This window comes from Heliangelus exortis, chromosome 1 (genome assembly GCF_036169615.1).
Source record: "Heliangelus exortis chromosome 1, bHelExo1.hap1, whole genome shotgun sequence".
Classification (NCBI taxonomy): domain Eukaryota; kingdom Metazoa; phylum Chordata; class Aves; order Apodiformes; family Trochilidae; genus Heliangelus; species Heliangelus exortis.
Genome location: NC_092422.1, coordinates 100,021,308 through 100,037,350, shown reverse-complemented (window position 1 = coordinate 100,037,350; position 16,043 = coordinate 100,021,308). Strand labels below are relative to the sequence as shown.

General features: G+C 37.1%; 1 protein-coding gene across 8 annotated transcripts in view; it reads left to right on the top strand.

Annotated features, from left to right (window-relative positions):
- Positions 1 to 14,292, top strand: part of ROBO1 (roundabout guidance receptor 1) — a 685,371-nt gene extending 671,079 nt beyond the window's left edge. For all 8 annotated transcript variants that reach the window (XM_071755931.1, XM_071755956.1, XM_071755941.1 and 5 more), the window contains 5 exons: positions 1,349 to 1,758; positions 3,536 to 3,688; positions 10,271 to 10,579; positions 11,808 to 12,007; positions 12,577 to 14,292. In XM_071755931.1, coding sequence (XP_071612032.1) covers positions 1,349 to 1,758; positions 3,536 to 3,688; positions 10,271 to 10,579; positions 11,808 to 12,007; positions 12,577 to 12,591 — 1,087 coding nt within the window. In that variant the 3' untranslated portion in view covers positions 12,592 to 14,292. The remainder of the gene's footprint in view (positions 1 to 1,348; positions 1,759 to 3,535; positions 3,689 to 10,270; positions 10,580 to 11,807; positions 12,008 to 12,576) is intronic.
- Positions 14,293 to 16,043: the final 1,751 nt, after the last annotated feature.

The window sequence follows — 16,043 nt, the reverse complement described above, 5'->3', positions numbered from 1 at the left end:
AACCAGTTCCCTGTCTCTTAATACCAAAACTTAGAGAATATAAAGACTGGCAAATATATTTCAAGGAAATTTGTCACAGGAGTTTTAAATTTAGAAAGTAAAACATTATTGTCAGGGTCTCTAATCAAAGGCAGGTAGATATTCCTATTCAGCAATGGCTTCTATGATTTGGGGGGGGGGGGGGAGGGTGGAAGATTAAATGATTAAAAACCTCTGTCGCTGGAGGTTTTTGAGAAAAGACTGGTGTGGCACTCGGTGCCATGGTCTGGTAACCATGGTGGTGGTGGATCTAGGGTTGGACTTGATGATCTCAGAGATCCCTTCCAACCCAGATGATTCAATGAATCTACGATCCCTAACTGTCCTTCATTCTGTTCAGTACCTAATGCAGCCAGTGGAAAACAGTGGCTAGATCATGTAGTCCAGGGAGGTTCCAGTTCACACTTGCCACAAAGTATTGTATTTTTCCTTGGTAATTTTTTTGCAAAAAAGATTGCAGTAGAAATTGCTGGTAAGCAAAGCCAACAATACAGCCATTGCTGCAGAAACTGTTTTTTCCTATCAAATGACAACTAGAGAGCGTGCCTTGGCCCTGTGAAGAAAAAGTGTTGATGTTCTTACTGCCTAGGACTTCTGGGTGAAGTATTAACTAAATGAACATTGATCTAATGATATCTAAAACTGCCTGTTTAAGATGGAGATACCATTAGTGATGATTTAAGCTCAAAATAAATCAACTCATGGATTTATATGCATTTTGGTATCCTAGAACTTGCATTGCAGTAGAGAATTCTTTCTTTATATTGTCACATAGAACAATTTAAAAAAAATAATTAATGTTTCATAGCTTTCTGAATCACTGGGGTGGTTGGAGGGAAGATAATGTTTATGAAGCAATACAACTGGATAGAGGCATCTGTTGATAGTTTCTAGCTTCTTGAGGAATACACAGACACTTCTTTTGCTCGTACTCTCAGTGGTGCACAAATAATTATCATAGCAGTCATGTGGACTCTAACCAACTCTTCACCTACTTGTTTATGTAGCACATTAGGAAAAAGGAGCAGCTTTATGTAAAATAAGACAATTTTAATTAGAATTAGTGGTAAAGGAACGATATTAAAAATCGTGTTTCTTTATGGTAGACTTCTAACTTACATAGCTGTCAGTTCTGATTTACAGGAAAAATAAAAACTAAAAAAATAAAAAATCCAAACAAAACCAACCCTGAATGTTTCAAATTTGAAAAGGCAAGTCCAGCTTATTGTGAAATAAATATTTTCATCCATCTACTGTTTCCTCTGTGTTCCATGACTTCAGTTCTTCTTACCCTTGTGTTTTTATGCAGACGCCAACCCGTGAGTCCTCCACCCCCTCCGAGGCCTATCTCCCCACCACATACCTATGGCTATATCTCAGGCCCCTTGGTCTCTGACATGGATACCGACGCGCCGGAAGAGGAAGAGGACGAGGCAGACATCGAGGTTGCCAAGATGCAGAACAGAAGGCTCCTGTTGCGTGGCCTCGAGCAGACACCCGCCTCCAGTGTTGGGGATTTGGAGAGCTCTGTAACGGGGTCGATGATCAATGGCTGGGGCTCAGCCTCAGAAGAAGACAACATCTCCAGTGGGCGCTCCAGCGTGAGCTCTTCAGATGGATCGTTTTTTACCGATGCAGATTTTGCACAGGCTGTCGCGGCAGCTGCCGAGTACGCTGGCCTGAAAGTAGCCAGACGTCAAATGCAGGATGCAGCAGGAGGTGAGTTTGTCTTAATCTTTGATGGGAGTAGGACAAAAATGGCCGCTGTGAAGTGTATTTATCCACAACTGTTTCCTGGCTTATTCTTGTTCATACAACATTTAGAAATTCAGGAGGTGGGGAGTGGGGGGAGGGGGGTCTGTTTTCTTTAGTGGAAGAGTCAGAAAAGGAGTTTGGTGAAGTAGTTCAAATAAATCGCTGCTCACTCTATGTTGTTTTTCCTAAGGAGTTCCTAATATTTTGGTCTTGTGGATTACTGCCAGACCTCAGCTCTGCTGGTGGTTTCCACTCAGAGCTGAATGAGAAAGAAAAGAAAAAAAGAAAGGATTACAGAATTGTATCACTTTCCTAGTGTAAGGTTCCTCATGTTTTCAGTCACTCTTCATGAGAGTTAATCCCTCTGTACAGAAATGTCCGCATAAATAATAAACCTTTAGAGACATATTTCCCGTGGATTTGGAAAAAGAAAATTATATTCATTTTCCATTTTGTATTTTATTGGTACCTTTTTGAGAACGCTGTTCAAGCTCTTACTGCTGTATCATTGAGATGAACTGGGTTTGGTTTCATAATTTGACAGCTGGTTTTAGTTGCGATTTAGATTATAGATTATGAATATGCAGAAAGACTTTATGCATATGTTTCTTCTTTTTGTTTTTTTCTCCTGAATCACCACTGGATACATGAAGTATGACATCTGAAATATTTAATGTTTTAAAACGTATTGGTTACTAATAACACTGCATATACACAGGTAATCAGCAACATGATTGTAACTATGCCCAGTGGATAGTGTTCTAGTTCAGCTAAGAAATAAGAATTCTGCAGGGTGGGATGAGGTTTCAAGCAGATTCATGAATATTTTGCCAATCAATCCTATTAAGCTGCCAAGGCTGGAGAAGAGGTACTCTGTCACAACTGTGTCCACCCTGACTCCACAGATTTGCAACCTTCCTCCCATTTCTGATATCCTCTCCCAGTTAACAGGCCTTTGTTTCAATTCAACACAGCTGTTCATCAGGAAGAGTGAGAGGGGAGGCAATTTAGTAATTCTGGATGAAATCCTGGCCGATTGAAGTAGGTGGCAAAACTCCCGTTCATACCCATGGGGCCAGGATTTTATCCATTTTACACGTATATGTTCATATAAATGTGTGTCTGTGTGCATGTAAGTTTATTTAGAAGAAAGGTTTTTACCCTCCTGTTACAGGTAAATAATTTTACAACCATCAGGTTCATGTTGTGCAGGGATTTTTATGTATTCATATTACCCATACGTGACTGTACATCCTAAAAATATGGCACTTCTTATCTGCAAATAAGCTGTGATAAAATGCCAGTCTTACATCCCTGACACATTTCTGGTAATTGACTCAAAGCAGCAGAGTAGGCATCTGTACCTGAGCCAAGCTGGTGACTTGCTCTGAAACTCCTTTTGAAAGTAAAATGTTTTGTTGTTCCTGGAAGGTGAGAAGCCTGCCTGTGCTTGACTGCTGATGGCGTTCAGCTTCCTGGGGCAGGAGCTACCAGCCACCAACCAGTTGGATAATTTCTGTGAAACTAAGCCAGCCTGCCTACTGATAGGATAACAAATGCTTTGATTTAGTTACAGCACAGCCTAAAACTGACTACAGGCAGGATGAGAGTTTTATTATTGCTCCAACAGTGTTTTTTCAGGTTTTGTATAGATAGCTAGGTCACGTGAAAGAAGAGAAAGTATGAAAGGTCTTGTTTTAGATAAGAAAAATAATAGCTATTGTTCTGTAACCGTTTCCAGGCCGTAGACATTTTCATGCATCACACTGTCCTAGACCCACCAGCCCCGTGTCTACTGATAGCAATATGAGTGCTGTTGTAATACAGAAGGTCCGACCTGCCAAAAGGCAGAAACACCAGCCAGGACATCTGCGCAGAGAAGTCTACACAGATGGTGAGTCCACTGAAACGGGTGAAAACATCAGTGAACCTTTCTAAATATGCATTCAGTGCGCCTGGGTGAAATTTTTCCACAGAGGTAACATTACGCTTCAGAATTCAGTGATTTGTGCTTCCTGTTGCTAAACACACTGAACAGATGAATCGTCTTAAATGCCAGAGGTCCTTAATACTGTGCATGGGTGCTTCCACTCCAGAGCCTTGCACCTGTTTTCTGTAGTGTCCTAATCGGCTAATTACTGTCATTATTTAAGAGCCCAGATAGCATAAATAGTGTAGTGGTTGAGAATAATGTGTGGTTAGGATTAAAATCTTCATTCACGTGACTGGCTATTAAAACCTTCAGAATGTACCTTTTCCCGAAAAAAAACAATTTACCATTCAAATGGTAGGCAGCAGAAATCAATGAATTTTAATCCTGACCACTGCATTGTTGCAGGCGGTTACTTTGTGAGTAAAAGCAAAATCCAATCATCTTCTGTCGTGCCTTCACACACAATATCAACTCTTGCTGAAAAGGTAGTGCTTGTATTCTCTTGGGAGCGTAGGAGGATAATGCAAACATTGTGATGTTGTCTAGAGAGAGCCTTTAATGAAAATGCCTCAGGTGGCGCAGCTTTTATTAAAGCTCTGCTTTCTGGTTTTATAAAACAACCCACAGGCTTTGTTAGAAATTCATGTAAGATAAGTTCTCCAAGATTTCACCCATCTTGTCAAATTTGCTAAATTTGCTAACAGGGGGGAGGGGAAGGAAAGGCATCATTCCCCCCCTCCTGGTTCTCTGCAACAACAATCTGATTAGGACTTTCATTACCAGTCTGAAATTTTTCAAAGAGGGGCATCATTTGCCATTATCATATGAAAGCCTAATATTATAGATCCTTATCCAGGGTTACAAGAAGGGAGTTGTGAGCCACTTCTCCCTATGATTCCTGCCACTTGACAAAAAAATTTAATACAAAGCTCGCAGCACGATGAGCAGAAGTAATTTAGCAATGAGTGGTTGTCTGTGCTATTATCTGTACTTTATTCTGAGTATTTTCTCTCACTAGCATCTATCTGATATTAGGCTGCATTAAATGCTGGCATGACACAGTGCACCTGGGCCTCTTGGTGTATGCCCAGGCCCCTTCTGTCAGTGAAACTGAGCTGTTGGAATATTATCTGATTTCAAGAGGTTATTACAGTGGTTTTGTGCGTGTTTGCTTCTCTGAAAGGACAACACAAGGTGTAAATCCCCAAACTGTACCAGAAATGTTATGTTTGTGAGACCCTTGTAATGGCATTTTGCAAGATTTTATGGGCATTTTATCAGCTTTTATTCTCTTATGGAGAATGTTCTTAACTGAATAATTGGCCAAGCACCAAACCTCAATACAAACACAACAGCTAGGACATCAGAAATAAAATCTGGGCAGGAGTTTTATGTGGCCATTCTCTTCCAATACAGGAATAAATAAGAGGTGGGCTGGTATTTGATGACAGGTTTTTGTGGAAGTAATTATACAAAGTTAAATCATAGAGCATTATCGTTAGATATTGCAATGGATTTGACAATTGTGATCAATATTTGTTTTGTGTTATATAACATCTGCTTACTTCAGCATGTTTTCTAATTAGGTAAAAATTTCCACTAACATGCTTAGTGTTCAGTACAGTGTGGTCATTCAGGGAAGAGCAAATTACGGCTTTAATTTCTGCAGAACTAATAAAACCCAGTTCAAAGGTTGGAGGGCTTGTTTGGGTTTTTTTGTTGTTTATTTTTCTCCCCTTGATGCATTTACATGAGCATTATTTGGAACCTTAATGAAGATTATAACCATTCATTTTAATAGCCACATCTAGTATATTGTCCCTTTAGAATTAGCAATAAAATAACATGTAGTAATTGTTTTCCTTAAGTGGTGAAAAGTGATATGGAGACATGAATGAAACAGTGAAGCACGGTTGATGTTTCCCAAATACACTTAGATTTTTCTATTGGCTTGATTTCACACTGTTACTTACCTTTTTTATAAAGGATTTCCTGATACCAAGATATTTTAATTTTTTTTTCTTCACAATGGGTGAGCATACATGTGTTTGTAATATACCAAAGCAGTTTTTAAGCATTTATTTGTGTCCAAAAGCACTATATATATATATGCATATATATAGTGCTTTATACATATATATAGTGATATATATATGTATATTTGATACTATAAAGAGAAAAATACATTGTTTCGTTACTTACTCAGGCTTTAAAATGAAATTTACTTTCACGTACAAAGAATTTTCTACTGTTTCCAGTTTATCTGTATTAGTAATTTTGGCAGTTTCATGAAATATGAATGTCATGAAGAATTTACATGATTGGTTGAGAGAAAGGATATATCAATAAATTAAGTCTTTGCATGAATGTTGGAAAATGCCAAGATTATTATTAACAGCAATATATGTAAGTCTTAAAAAATTCTTTATTTTTTACTTATACAGCAAGACTTGTAGAAGAGAGTGGTATTTCTCAATGTGTGTTTGCTACTAATGTAGCAGTAAAAGATCTACTACTATCCTTTTTAAAATTAAGTGCTCTGTTCTATCCTACATTGTAAAAATAATAACAATTTTCTATTTTCTGCTAGCATTAGTTCAAATCAGTTACTGCTTATATGGAGTGAGGTTTCAGCTCGGTTGTTTTGTTCCTCAACAGTCATCCAGGCAGTAAAATGTTCTCCATATTTGTTGCTAAAAATCTTTGCACAGTAGGTGGTAAGGATTAACATGTATGAATTTTTAATTGCCCTTCATCTAGCTAGAAGTGCATTACAAGAACCAACTAAGAGATGAATCCTCCTTCTCAACCTTGCCTGACCTACTTACATACTTAATTTAAGAACCAAAATTCAAAATAATATTTGTCTTTTTTAAGTTATATATATGAAAGTATCTTCTGAACTGTCTTGAATTGATTTATTAGTACTTTCAAGCCTCAGAATTGTAAACATTTAATAGAATAGTAAAGGTACTTTGTGATATCTGTTCAGTAGGTCTTCCAATAGAAGTTACACCATTGACAGTTCACGTGAGATTTTACATCCTAATTCTGTTTAAATCTTTGAGTGACAAGGAAAAAGATACTAAAATTTTTACAACTAGTTAGTTGAGAATGTACCTGAATTATTTATCTGGGTTATCAATGACATGAAATAACTGAACTTCTCTCAAAAGGCAATTGAATATCTATGAAATAATTCCCTGAATTATCATTTTGCAATGTTAAGCCATTCTGCATCCCTGCATCACTTGTACATCACTTTTGTCTCTGCCTGTGCAGTACCAAAAAAATATCTTCTGCACAAACTGCAACAAGATAAAAGTGAAGTTGGAGAGCATTTCTAACTTTTGCTAAAACCCAGCTTGTTAACTGAATGGTAATAATTTTCAATAACTTTCAACTATCTGCTCTCCTTGCAGTCATTGCATCTGATTCCATTATGAGATATTTTGAGGAGTTGATTTTATTGCTGAGGGAGTTTTTGTGGAGTGAAAATTGTTTTGATAAAAGTGTTCTCTGAGCGGACATACAGGCAAAAAGACCCAAGAACCCAACAACCCTCTCTTTTTATACATTTATAGAAGTTTCCCCTGCAGACCTATGAAATGGCATCCATTAATTAAATTCTTAAATTGTTTTAGGTATGTGGGAAGCAGTACAACTGTAATACGTAGACATGAGTGAAAAGTGTGAGCACAGCTGACCTTTAACAGATACTTCTGAGTTTTTTTATATTGGCTTGATGCTGCTTTGTGATTTATTTTGTATTCCTTACAATGAAAGCTTCTATAGTCCTTTCAATAAGAAATGTGCCAGTTTGTACTCAAGGATTGAATCTGGATTTTCTCTGTGATCTGAGCTGTTAAAATAAATACCACAGGGGTATAATAGTGTTGACCTCTGAAAAGTTTTTTTCTCTTCTTTAAAGGATTCTTCTCAGCAAGGAGTACTGTGTTATAATGAAGATTTTTATAGTTTCCCTGCAGGTTGCAAAAACGTTTTCAAAAGAGACTATTACCTTTCTTTAGTTATTACTGTACTGTACAGAGACTACCATTTTATGAAACTTTTTATATCAATTTATCTTTCCTCTCCATAGCCAAAACTTAAACCCACTTTGTTCATTGTTCTGTGTAGCTGGATAGGATTCTTCAATAAACTACTGTGTTCAAACTTGTATTTTGTATGCTACAGGAGAGCTACTGCTCCATCCCCTTGGCATTGCTATGCCACAGCTGGCCTCAAGGGTGACTGAAAAGGCTTGGTATTAAGTGCTTACACTCCCTTTACATCACCAGGCTCAGCAGAAGGGCTGGTCAGTGCTCTGATAACTTAATAGGGGCAGTGAGTGGGGAATGTGAGACACAAGATACTTAAAAAACAACTGTGGTTCCAGTAGCCTACACTTACATGAGTTTGAACATGAGTTTCACCCTCTTCTGATTTGGTGTGTTCTTCTCTGAGGAGACATGTGAGAAGGATGTTTTCCATTGAAATAAAAATACCGTTTGAATCTTCTCAGCCTAATAAGTTTGTTTGTTTGTTTGTTTTAATCTTGACCAAGTTCTGTAATCACTAAAGTATTCTGCAAAATGTGGGAAGCATCACCATCTCCAGCATCGCTTTTGAAGAACAGTTATTATTCCTTGGACTGTATCTGATATGGTCTGATATACTGGGCTTTCAAGGATTTAAATATCACATGATATTCTGAGGTCTTGGGTAGACTTCACATGATTCTTCACCTAGTTGTTTTATTGAAAGAGGTTATATAATTCTTCAGGCAAACATTTTTTGGAGCAGGTGTGGACAGTTCAGCTCCCATTGCTATGGAACCCTGTGATCCAAATGCCCAAACTTGTAAGCACATACTGAAAAGAATTTGGTTTGCTCTTTGGTGGCTGGAGCTCGCACAGCATTTTAGAGGAGGCAGTCTGAATGCTTCTCTGATGTCTGAAATTACAGTTTGATTGCTAGGGTCTATTTATTTTTTTTTAAATTTTGGTTGGGTTTGGTTTTTTTAACCAAGACAATGGAGTTGATGCAGCAAGAAGTCAGAGCTCGCATTTACCTGGAGTATGCCCAACCTTAGGAAATTAACTTTATGACATCCCTCTTCTTCATAATCTCAGTATAGACAACTGATAAAATTTCCAGCCTTATTTAAATCACAGCTCAAGGCCAATTCCAAGTTTAATGTGAAGGATGGTGCCTCGTAAGTCTACATAGGCCACTAAATTCTGCACTGCTGCACCTTCCCAGAGGTGTCACTTGTACTTTATTTCAATGAAAAACCTGTCAAAAATACATCCCATCTACCATATCTGAATGTATGTGTATATGTTAGGTACCTATTCTTTTCTTATTCAGGAGTACTACCTTTACTCTTGGCCCAATTAAGTTAATTTTTAGTTGAAATGTTCTCTTGAATAGGCTGAATTACCTGTATATAGAGTGATGAAAAACACAGCTGCTCCAAGATTTTTGTGGAAGAAGAAAGAATGAATGCACACTATTATAAAATGCTGAAGTTACATTTTTTTAAGAGTGCTATTACTGCTTTTTTTAGCAATATCACTTGAGAATATTAACCTCAAAAACTTATTTCACATCTTTTTTTTTACCTGTTCTCTTACATGCATGTTGTTTGTACTACAGATTTGTTGTGAACCATTTTTGTATTGTCACTGTCTTGTTTGACATTTACGTTCAATTCCTTCCCATTTTATATTCTGCAGAGCACTGTTGTATCCTGATGAACAGTTCACACATTCCAGTATTAGATCTTAATGCAGAAATAGAAGAATTTAGCTAGTCAAAACATATTTGTTCCTTATAAATACTATTTAAAATATACAGCATTTTAGAACCCCTTAAACCATGCTACCTTAGAGACAAATACAGAAGTCTTGTGTGTCTTTTTTTCTTTTCTTGTTCTTCCTGAGAGCTTGTTACCTTGTTGATAGAGTCAATTTTTTTTTTATCATGACATACCACAGATTTCAAGGATATGTATGTTAGACTAGCCTATTATTTTGAAAGAAGAGTGCTATAATAAATACAGTTTATCATAACATATATCTGCAGTGCATATGATACATATTCTTATACCCCAGCCAACTTGCTTTAATACTCAGCACACCGAAGACTTTGGGTATCCATAGCACAAGCCACTGTGTTGTTCAATGGACTTGGCAAAAATGCTAAATATCAGCAAGTATATGTTAATATCTGTAAGTCTATGTTGATATCCATAACTGGTATACCAATATCTAAGTGCCTACATTTTATTATAGCTTTCTTTAATGATTTTTAAGAAAATGATGTGATTTGAAAAGGCATCGAGAGGTCTTTGCTTTGAAAAATACCCATCAGCAGTTTTAAGTGTCACATCAGACTCCTTGGGGCAGAGAGAGAAGGGCAGAGGGAGCTCTAAAAGTAAATAGGGCATCAGCTTTTTTCAGTGGAAGCTAAATATTATTTTTTAATTCCACTAGTTGACGATGTCTTTGTAATTATTATTCTTTTTTAATTCTTTAGACTTGCCACCCCCTCCTGTGCCACCTCCAGCTATAAAGTCACCTACTGCCCAGTCCAAATCCCAGCTGGAGGTGCGACCAGTCATGTTGCCAAAGCTTGCTTCTATAGAAGTGAGGACAGACAGATCTGCAGAAAGGAAAGGAGCGAGCTACAAGGGGAGGGATGGAGTGGATGGTCGACAGCATTCAGATGTGCGGACAAATTCAGGAGAGAGGAGAGAGCCACAGGAACAGCAAAATGATGGAAAACTACGAGGAAATAAAGCAGCAAAGCGGGAAGGCGCACCAGCAAAAACTCATCTTCTTCAAGGTTATTTTGTATTCTCTGTGTTTAATGAAATATTGTGTGTTAATCACAGGGAAGAGGCAGCTTTTTTCCGGGTCTCTCACGTCGATGGTGTGAGTGAACTTAGGCCTGCTGAATTGTCACTATTTATTTTAGTTACTGGTGCTAATACAGGTCACATTGCAGGTACTCATTAGGGTAAAATGGAAACAAAATGTTATGAAAAACATGGATCTTGCTTTCCTTTTGCACCCATCAAGTATTAAAGCTAATGCTGAGGAAGGCAAACCAGAAATATTCCTCCAGATCTGTAAGGGTCACCGTTCTTGCCTCTGCCATACATTTATACTTCGTTATATCTAATCTAACTGATCATAATCTTAATTTACAAGGGAGATGAGTGAAGTTATAGTAGATCTGTAAGTCAGATATTCTTAACTTTTCTACAAAATAATTGACATTTGGCCCATTTTTATCTTGTTTGTTAACCTGGAAAGCCATAGTAGTAATGATTTAGTTTTAAGTGCTATCCAACTTGCCATTATATGAATCAGGTCTGATCAGTGTACTCCCTTTTTATGGAAGCTGGTAAGATTACTAAGTAATGGAACATATTAATGGACTTTGCCAAGTGTTCACTAAGACTTTCAAGTCTTCCATACAAATCCCTGGTCCTTTCTTCCTAGAGGTATCCAGGGTCAATACCAGGGGTGATTGGGCAGTAAAATGGGAACATTAGTAAGACATCAGTACTGATGCTAGTGGATTACTATAGAGAAAAATTATTAAATGTTTACCCTAAGAGGGTAATTTTAAAACATGCCTGCTAATTTCGTGTCAAAGTGAGCTTGAGAAATACGGGGTCTAATAAATCCATAGATGCAGTGAGGCCCTTGCAAGTATCATGCATGTCATTTTCTCCTACTCAGTCATATTGAAATACACTGCAAGGGTTATTTTTTCTTCATTTTCCTGTAGAACACAGTGCAGTGATCATAAATTAAAATGAAGTGGACAGTAATCATGAATTAGTTTTGCTGCAGTGAATGTTACCACGTGAATACTATAAATTTCCTTGAGAATGCTTCTATAATTCTATTATGGAAACAGTGTTTTTCATATTCCTGTCAGGCATTGCTTTAAACCTACTGAGGATCATAAAAAGTAAAATAAATCAAGTGCATGTAGAAGTTTTAGGATCTTGATATTTCTGGACTTGAAAACATAACAATGTATATATTTAATTATACAGAGGACATCCTGCCATATTCTAGACCAACATTTCCAACATCAAATAATCCAAGAGATCCCAGCTCCTCCAGCTCTATGTCATCAAGAGGATCAGGAGGCAGACAGAGGGCAGATCAAGCAAATATAGCCCGAAGGAATGTTGCAGAAATGCAAGTACTGGGAGCGTATGAACAAGGTGAAGAGGAAGAAGAAGAGATGGAGGTAACTGCAGTTGTACTACTGAGGATGAATAGAACCCGATCATTGTTTGTGCTTAGGCAGATGCCAAAACCCAAAAACATTGTGAAATACTTTTCAGAAAAATTAGTGCATTTACCTGCCTATTAATGATATGTAAAGTCCAAGAAAAGAAACTTTAAAAATGTGTCAAAAATACAAAATGTAGTCACCACACTAAAACCTGTGGAATAGAACTTGCACAAATACAGTATTTACATGTGCACTTTACATTATCCATATTCTTTCAAAAGTGAAAATAAAGTATTAGAGCCATTCTGAACACCTTAATATTGCCTTTCACATTTTTTGAAAGTTTATCAATGCAGATTTTAAGAAGGTATAAACTTTTTCTCTTTTTTTTTTTTTTTGCTTGATGATATTATTTCCTATTAAATCTAGATAGTAGAAAAGGTGTCCAACATATAGTCACATAGCTGTACATAATTAAAGGTAATAATCTTTTAAAGGTAACAAATCATTAAAATGTATGTGAAACAAACTTTAAGTAATAAAAAACTAACATGTAGCTATTTGTCTTTTTTTTAATACAGGAAACAGAAAGCTGAAGACAACAACATGTACTGTAACAGGCTTTTCAAATCTAATCAGAAAAAAAAAAATCACTTAAGATGCCTCAAGTCTGATGATGTTTGACGCCAGAAATAATGTTCAGTGCAATCAGAGTATACAATTTTTCATTTTTCTTCATGCCATCAGAATGCTAATTTTTATTTTACTCTTTCTTCGTAACCCTCCTTTTTAGGAATGGCCCTTGCCTATTCCATAATGCTAAGGGCATCGCCTTTGCTGCCCAAGAAAACAAGTAAGCTGCTCTGTGGTACTTGGGCCAGCTGCTGCTTCAGGATTAGAACAGAAGGGGATTCCAGAGCCTGGGATCCCAAGGTTTCTCCCCTGTGAGGCAGTGCTTAGTACACTGCCATACAACAGAGAGCTAATTGATAATACTGCAAACAGCATTGATTAAAAAGATCCCCAATGTGAACATCATGAGGAAGATTCTTTTACTCTAGGGATTTCACTGTGATCTGCAGTTAGTGCAAATGGCATCTTGCAGTTTGAATACGGACTGCGTGTCTTGTTTTCTGCCAGTCTCTTGCTAACAGTTTGCAGATGATACAGTTTCACAAATACAAGCAAAATTTGTAATGAGGTTGCTCTTATTGTAAATATGTACTCATTTTAAATCCCCTGTGGTACTTTTGATTTGTCTTTCCACTTTCATCATTAAGTACATACTTATTAAAAATGTCCTTTGGGATAGGCAAGAGGCAAACCAAACTTGCCTTATCATGGCAAGTTTATCTGAAACTTTTCCTAATTTTCCTCTTCAGCAATGCTTATGGAAATAAGCAAAAAAAAGAATGGACATTTTTAATAATAATTGAGTAATGTCATTAACTGTTACTGGCCCAAATCTCAGACCTCTACTTGTGTCAATTCACCTTAAAGAAGTGCCACTTAAAGAAGTTTTATTTGATCTTGGCGATTAATTTTTTTGTAATGCACTGCTTATCTTTTTTTTTTTTTCTTTGGTTTTAAAAGCACAATCACTAAACTTTGTTTGTAAACCATTGTAACTATTAACCTTTTTTGTCTTATTGAAAATGTTAAGCATTTGTTTGGGATGTTTTTCATCTTTTTGTTAATGCTTTATGTTTGTATTTGGAATATTTGAATGATGACAGATGGTAAAGTAACAAACGTAAAGGTGGGCCATAATCAAAACACTTCTCACTTTTCTGGGACTTGCAGAAAATTACCAATTTTGGTGTGGCCTCTTTCAACATTGGATTATCATTAAAGCTGAAATAGAGGCATTAGTTGCATTGAATTTGCCAAATTATGTCCTCTGTCTGTAGATTTTATGATCTTTTTTGTAACTATAAAATTTCTTTGTCATTGGTGCTAATGGAAAAAATGTGTGTTTGTTTATTGACAGCTATCAGGACTAGCCCCAATGGAAAAAAAAAAAAAAAAAAAAAAAAAAAGGAGAAAAAAAAAAAAGAAGAAAAAAAAAGTGTTTTGGTGTTTACCGAGGACTGAAAATTTTCATTTAGCTAATTTTTAAAGAAAGGTTCCATAGAAAGGGTGTGCAGAACTAAAGGAACAATCGATGTGATTAATGTTTTCATTATGTTCATGTAAGAAACCTCATATTTTAGCCATAATTTTGCATACTGAGGATCCAATAATCAGAAAAGTAATTTTTGTCACATTATTTATTAAAAATGTTCTCAAATACACTATCTTTCTCGTGTAGTTTCTTGTGTTCCCTGAAACATAATTTTAGGGCCAACAGTGATCTTAATTCTGTTGATACGAATCAGAATCTCTTCCACTGAAATCATGCAATTACAGTAGCATGAGCAAAGTGGCAGAAATGGATGTAGCCAAAGATTTTACATAACTACAATTGATTGCCCTGAAGATCTGATTTCTGGGTGCTTCATGAACTGTGATAATGAAAATGTCTCCTAGCCTGCCAGTTTCCGGAGAGAGCTGATGAAGAAAATCTGTACCAACAAAAAGGTTCACTTCAGGGGTAAGATACGTTTGTTGCAAAGGAAATAAGATCCAAATATTTGAAGGGAATGAATATTATGAGACATACATTTGTTGGGGTTTCCACAAATACTTACTGTCTGACCTGCCTGCTGTCTTGTTGCACTGTAGCCATTCTCTGGTCTTCAGAGTCCTGCTATGGATAACAATCGAGTAGGTAATGGTCTTTTTTCTGCTCTTGCATTTTCATAACCCTGTACTCTTACTGATCACCTGCTTTGCACGCCTCATCGCAGTTAAGGAAAAAAAAAAAAAAGTATATTCCATTTATAAATCCTTATATCTGTTATTCAAAAAAACATTTTTGCTCCTTTTTTTTTTTTGACATAACTCTTCTGTCCCAAGAGCTTTAAATGGTCCAGAGCCAAATCCTAAAGTGCTGCAGTGTCCTACAGCACCACATGTTCTGTGACAGAAGAGTGCTAGAACCTTGACAACTTCATTGGGCATAAGCCTCAAAAATCCTTTTTTTTATCATAACAATAGCCTTGAAGCAGGTAAGATTGACTAAGTTAAATATGTAACCTTTCTGTTTGGCTTGAACGGGGTTTTTTAGGTGTCTTCAGTCCTCATGCCTGAGTTCAGACCACTGTGTGTTAGAGCTGCCAGCATAATCCAGAGAGGAGCCCATAGACCAGACTGTGCCACAGGAGACATCCACCTGGCCTACACCTTTCCTTTGGAGTAGACAGGAGAGGTTGATGTTATGGATAACAGACTGCTTCAACAGCTGACTGTCATTCCTGGCACCAGGAGTGGTTTCATGGTTTGAGCCTGAGCCATTGCTGTAGCAGGGGGTAAGAAACAAGGTGGAACTCAAGGCAGAGTCCACCAGTGTGTCAGCCCTTCGGCACAGAAGTTTGAGGTGCTGCCAAAGGTGTAGTGGTGCATCACAAAACTGGGAGCTGGTTGCAGCTGTAGTGTGTAGACTTTTGTAAGTTGCATTCGTCCAGAATTGCTGGTTTCAGTCTGCAGTCTGGAAATGAGGGGTACTCTCTTTGTTCTTTGCTGGTACAGTGACATGCTGGAAAACACACACTGTATCCCCAGCTGATGCCCATGTCTATCTGCATAGCTTCCCTAGAAGTCAGATTCCAGCCGAAGTTCTGACCTTAAACAGTGGTAAGTGGGAAATCTTACCCAATGAGATTTTTTTATTAGGAATTACTATAAATTAGTTTGATGGTGTTCCCTAAGAAGTTAGGCTGTGGTCTTAACAAAAATGCCGTAATGAAGATTGGATATGCAACAGCTTGGTCTTAAAATTATAACTCCTTATAATCAGTACTAATACACACTTGACTTGGCCCTTGGCATTCAGGTTCAGGAAAACTAGGTAATTGACACATAGCTACTTTACCTAAAGAATTACTCAGTTAAGAAGTTTTGATTATATTGTTTACCTAAAGAAAACAAATATTGTACTAGAAGATGC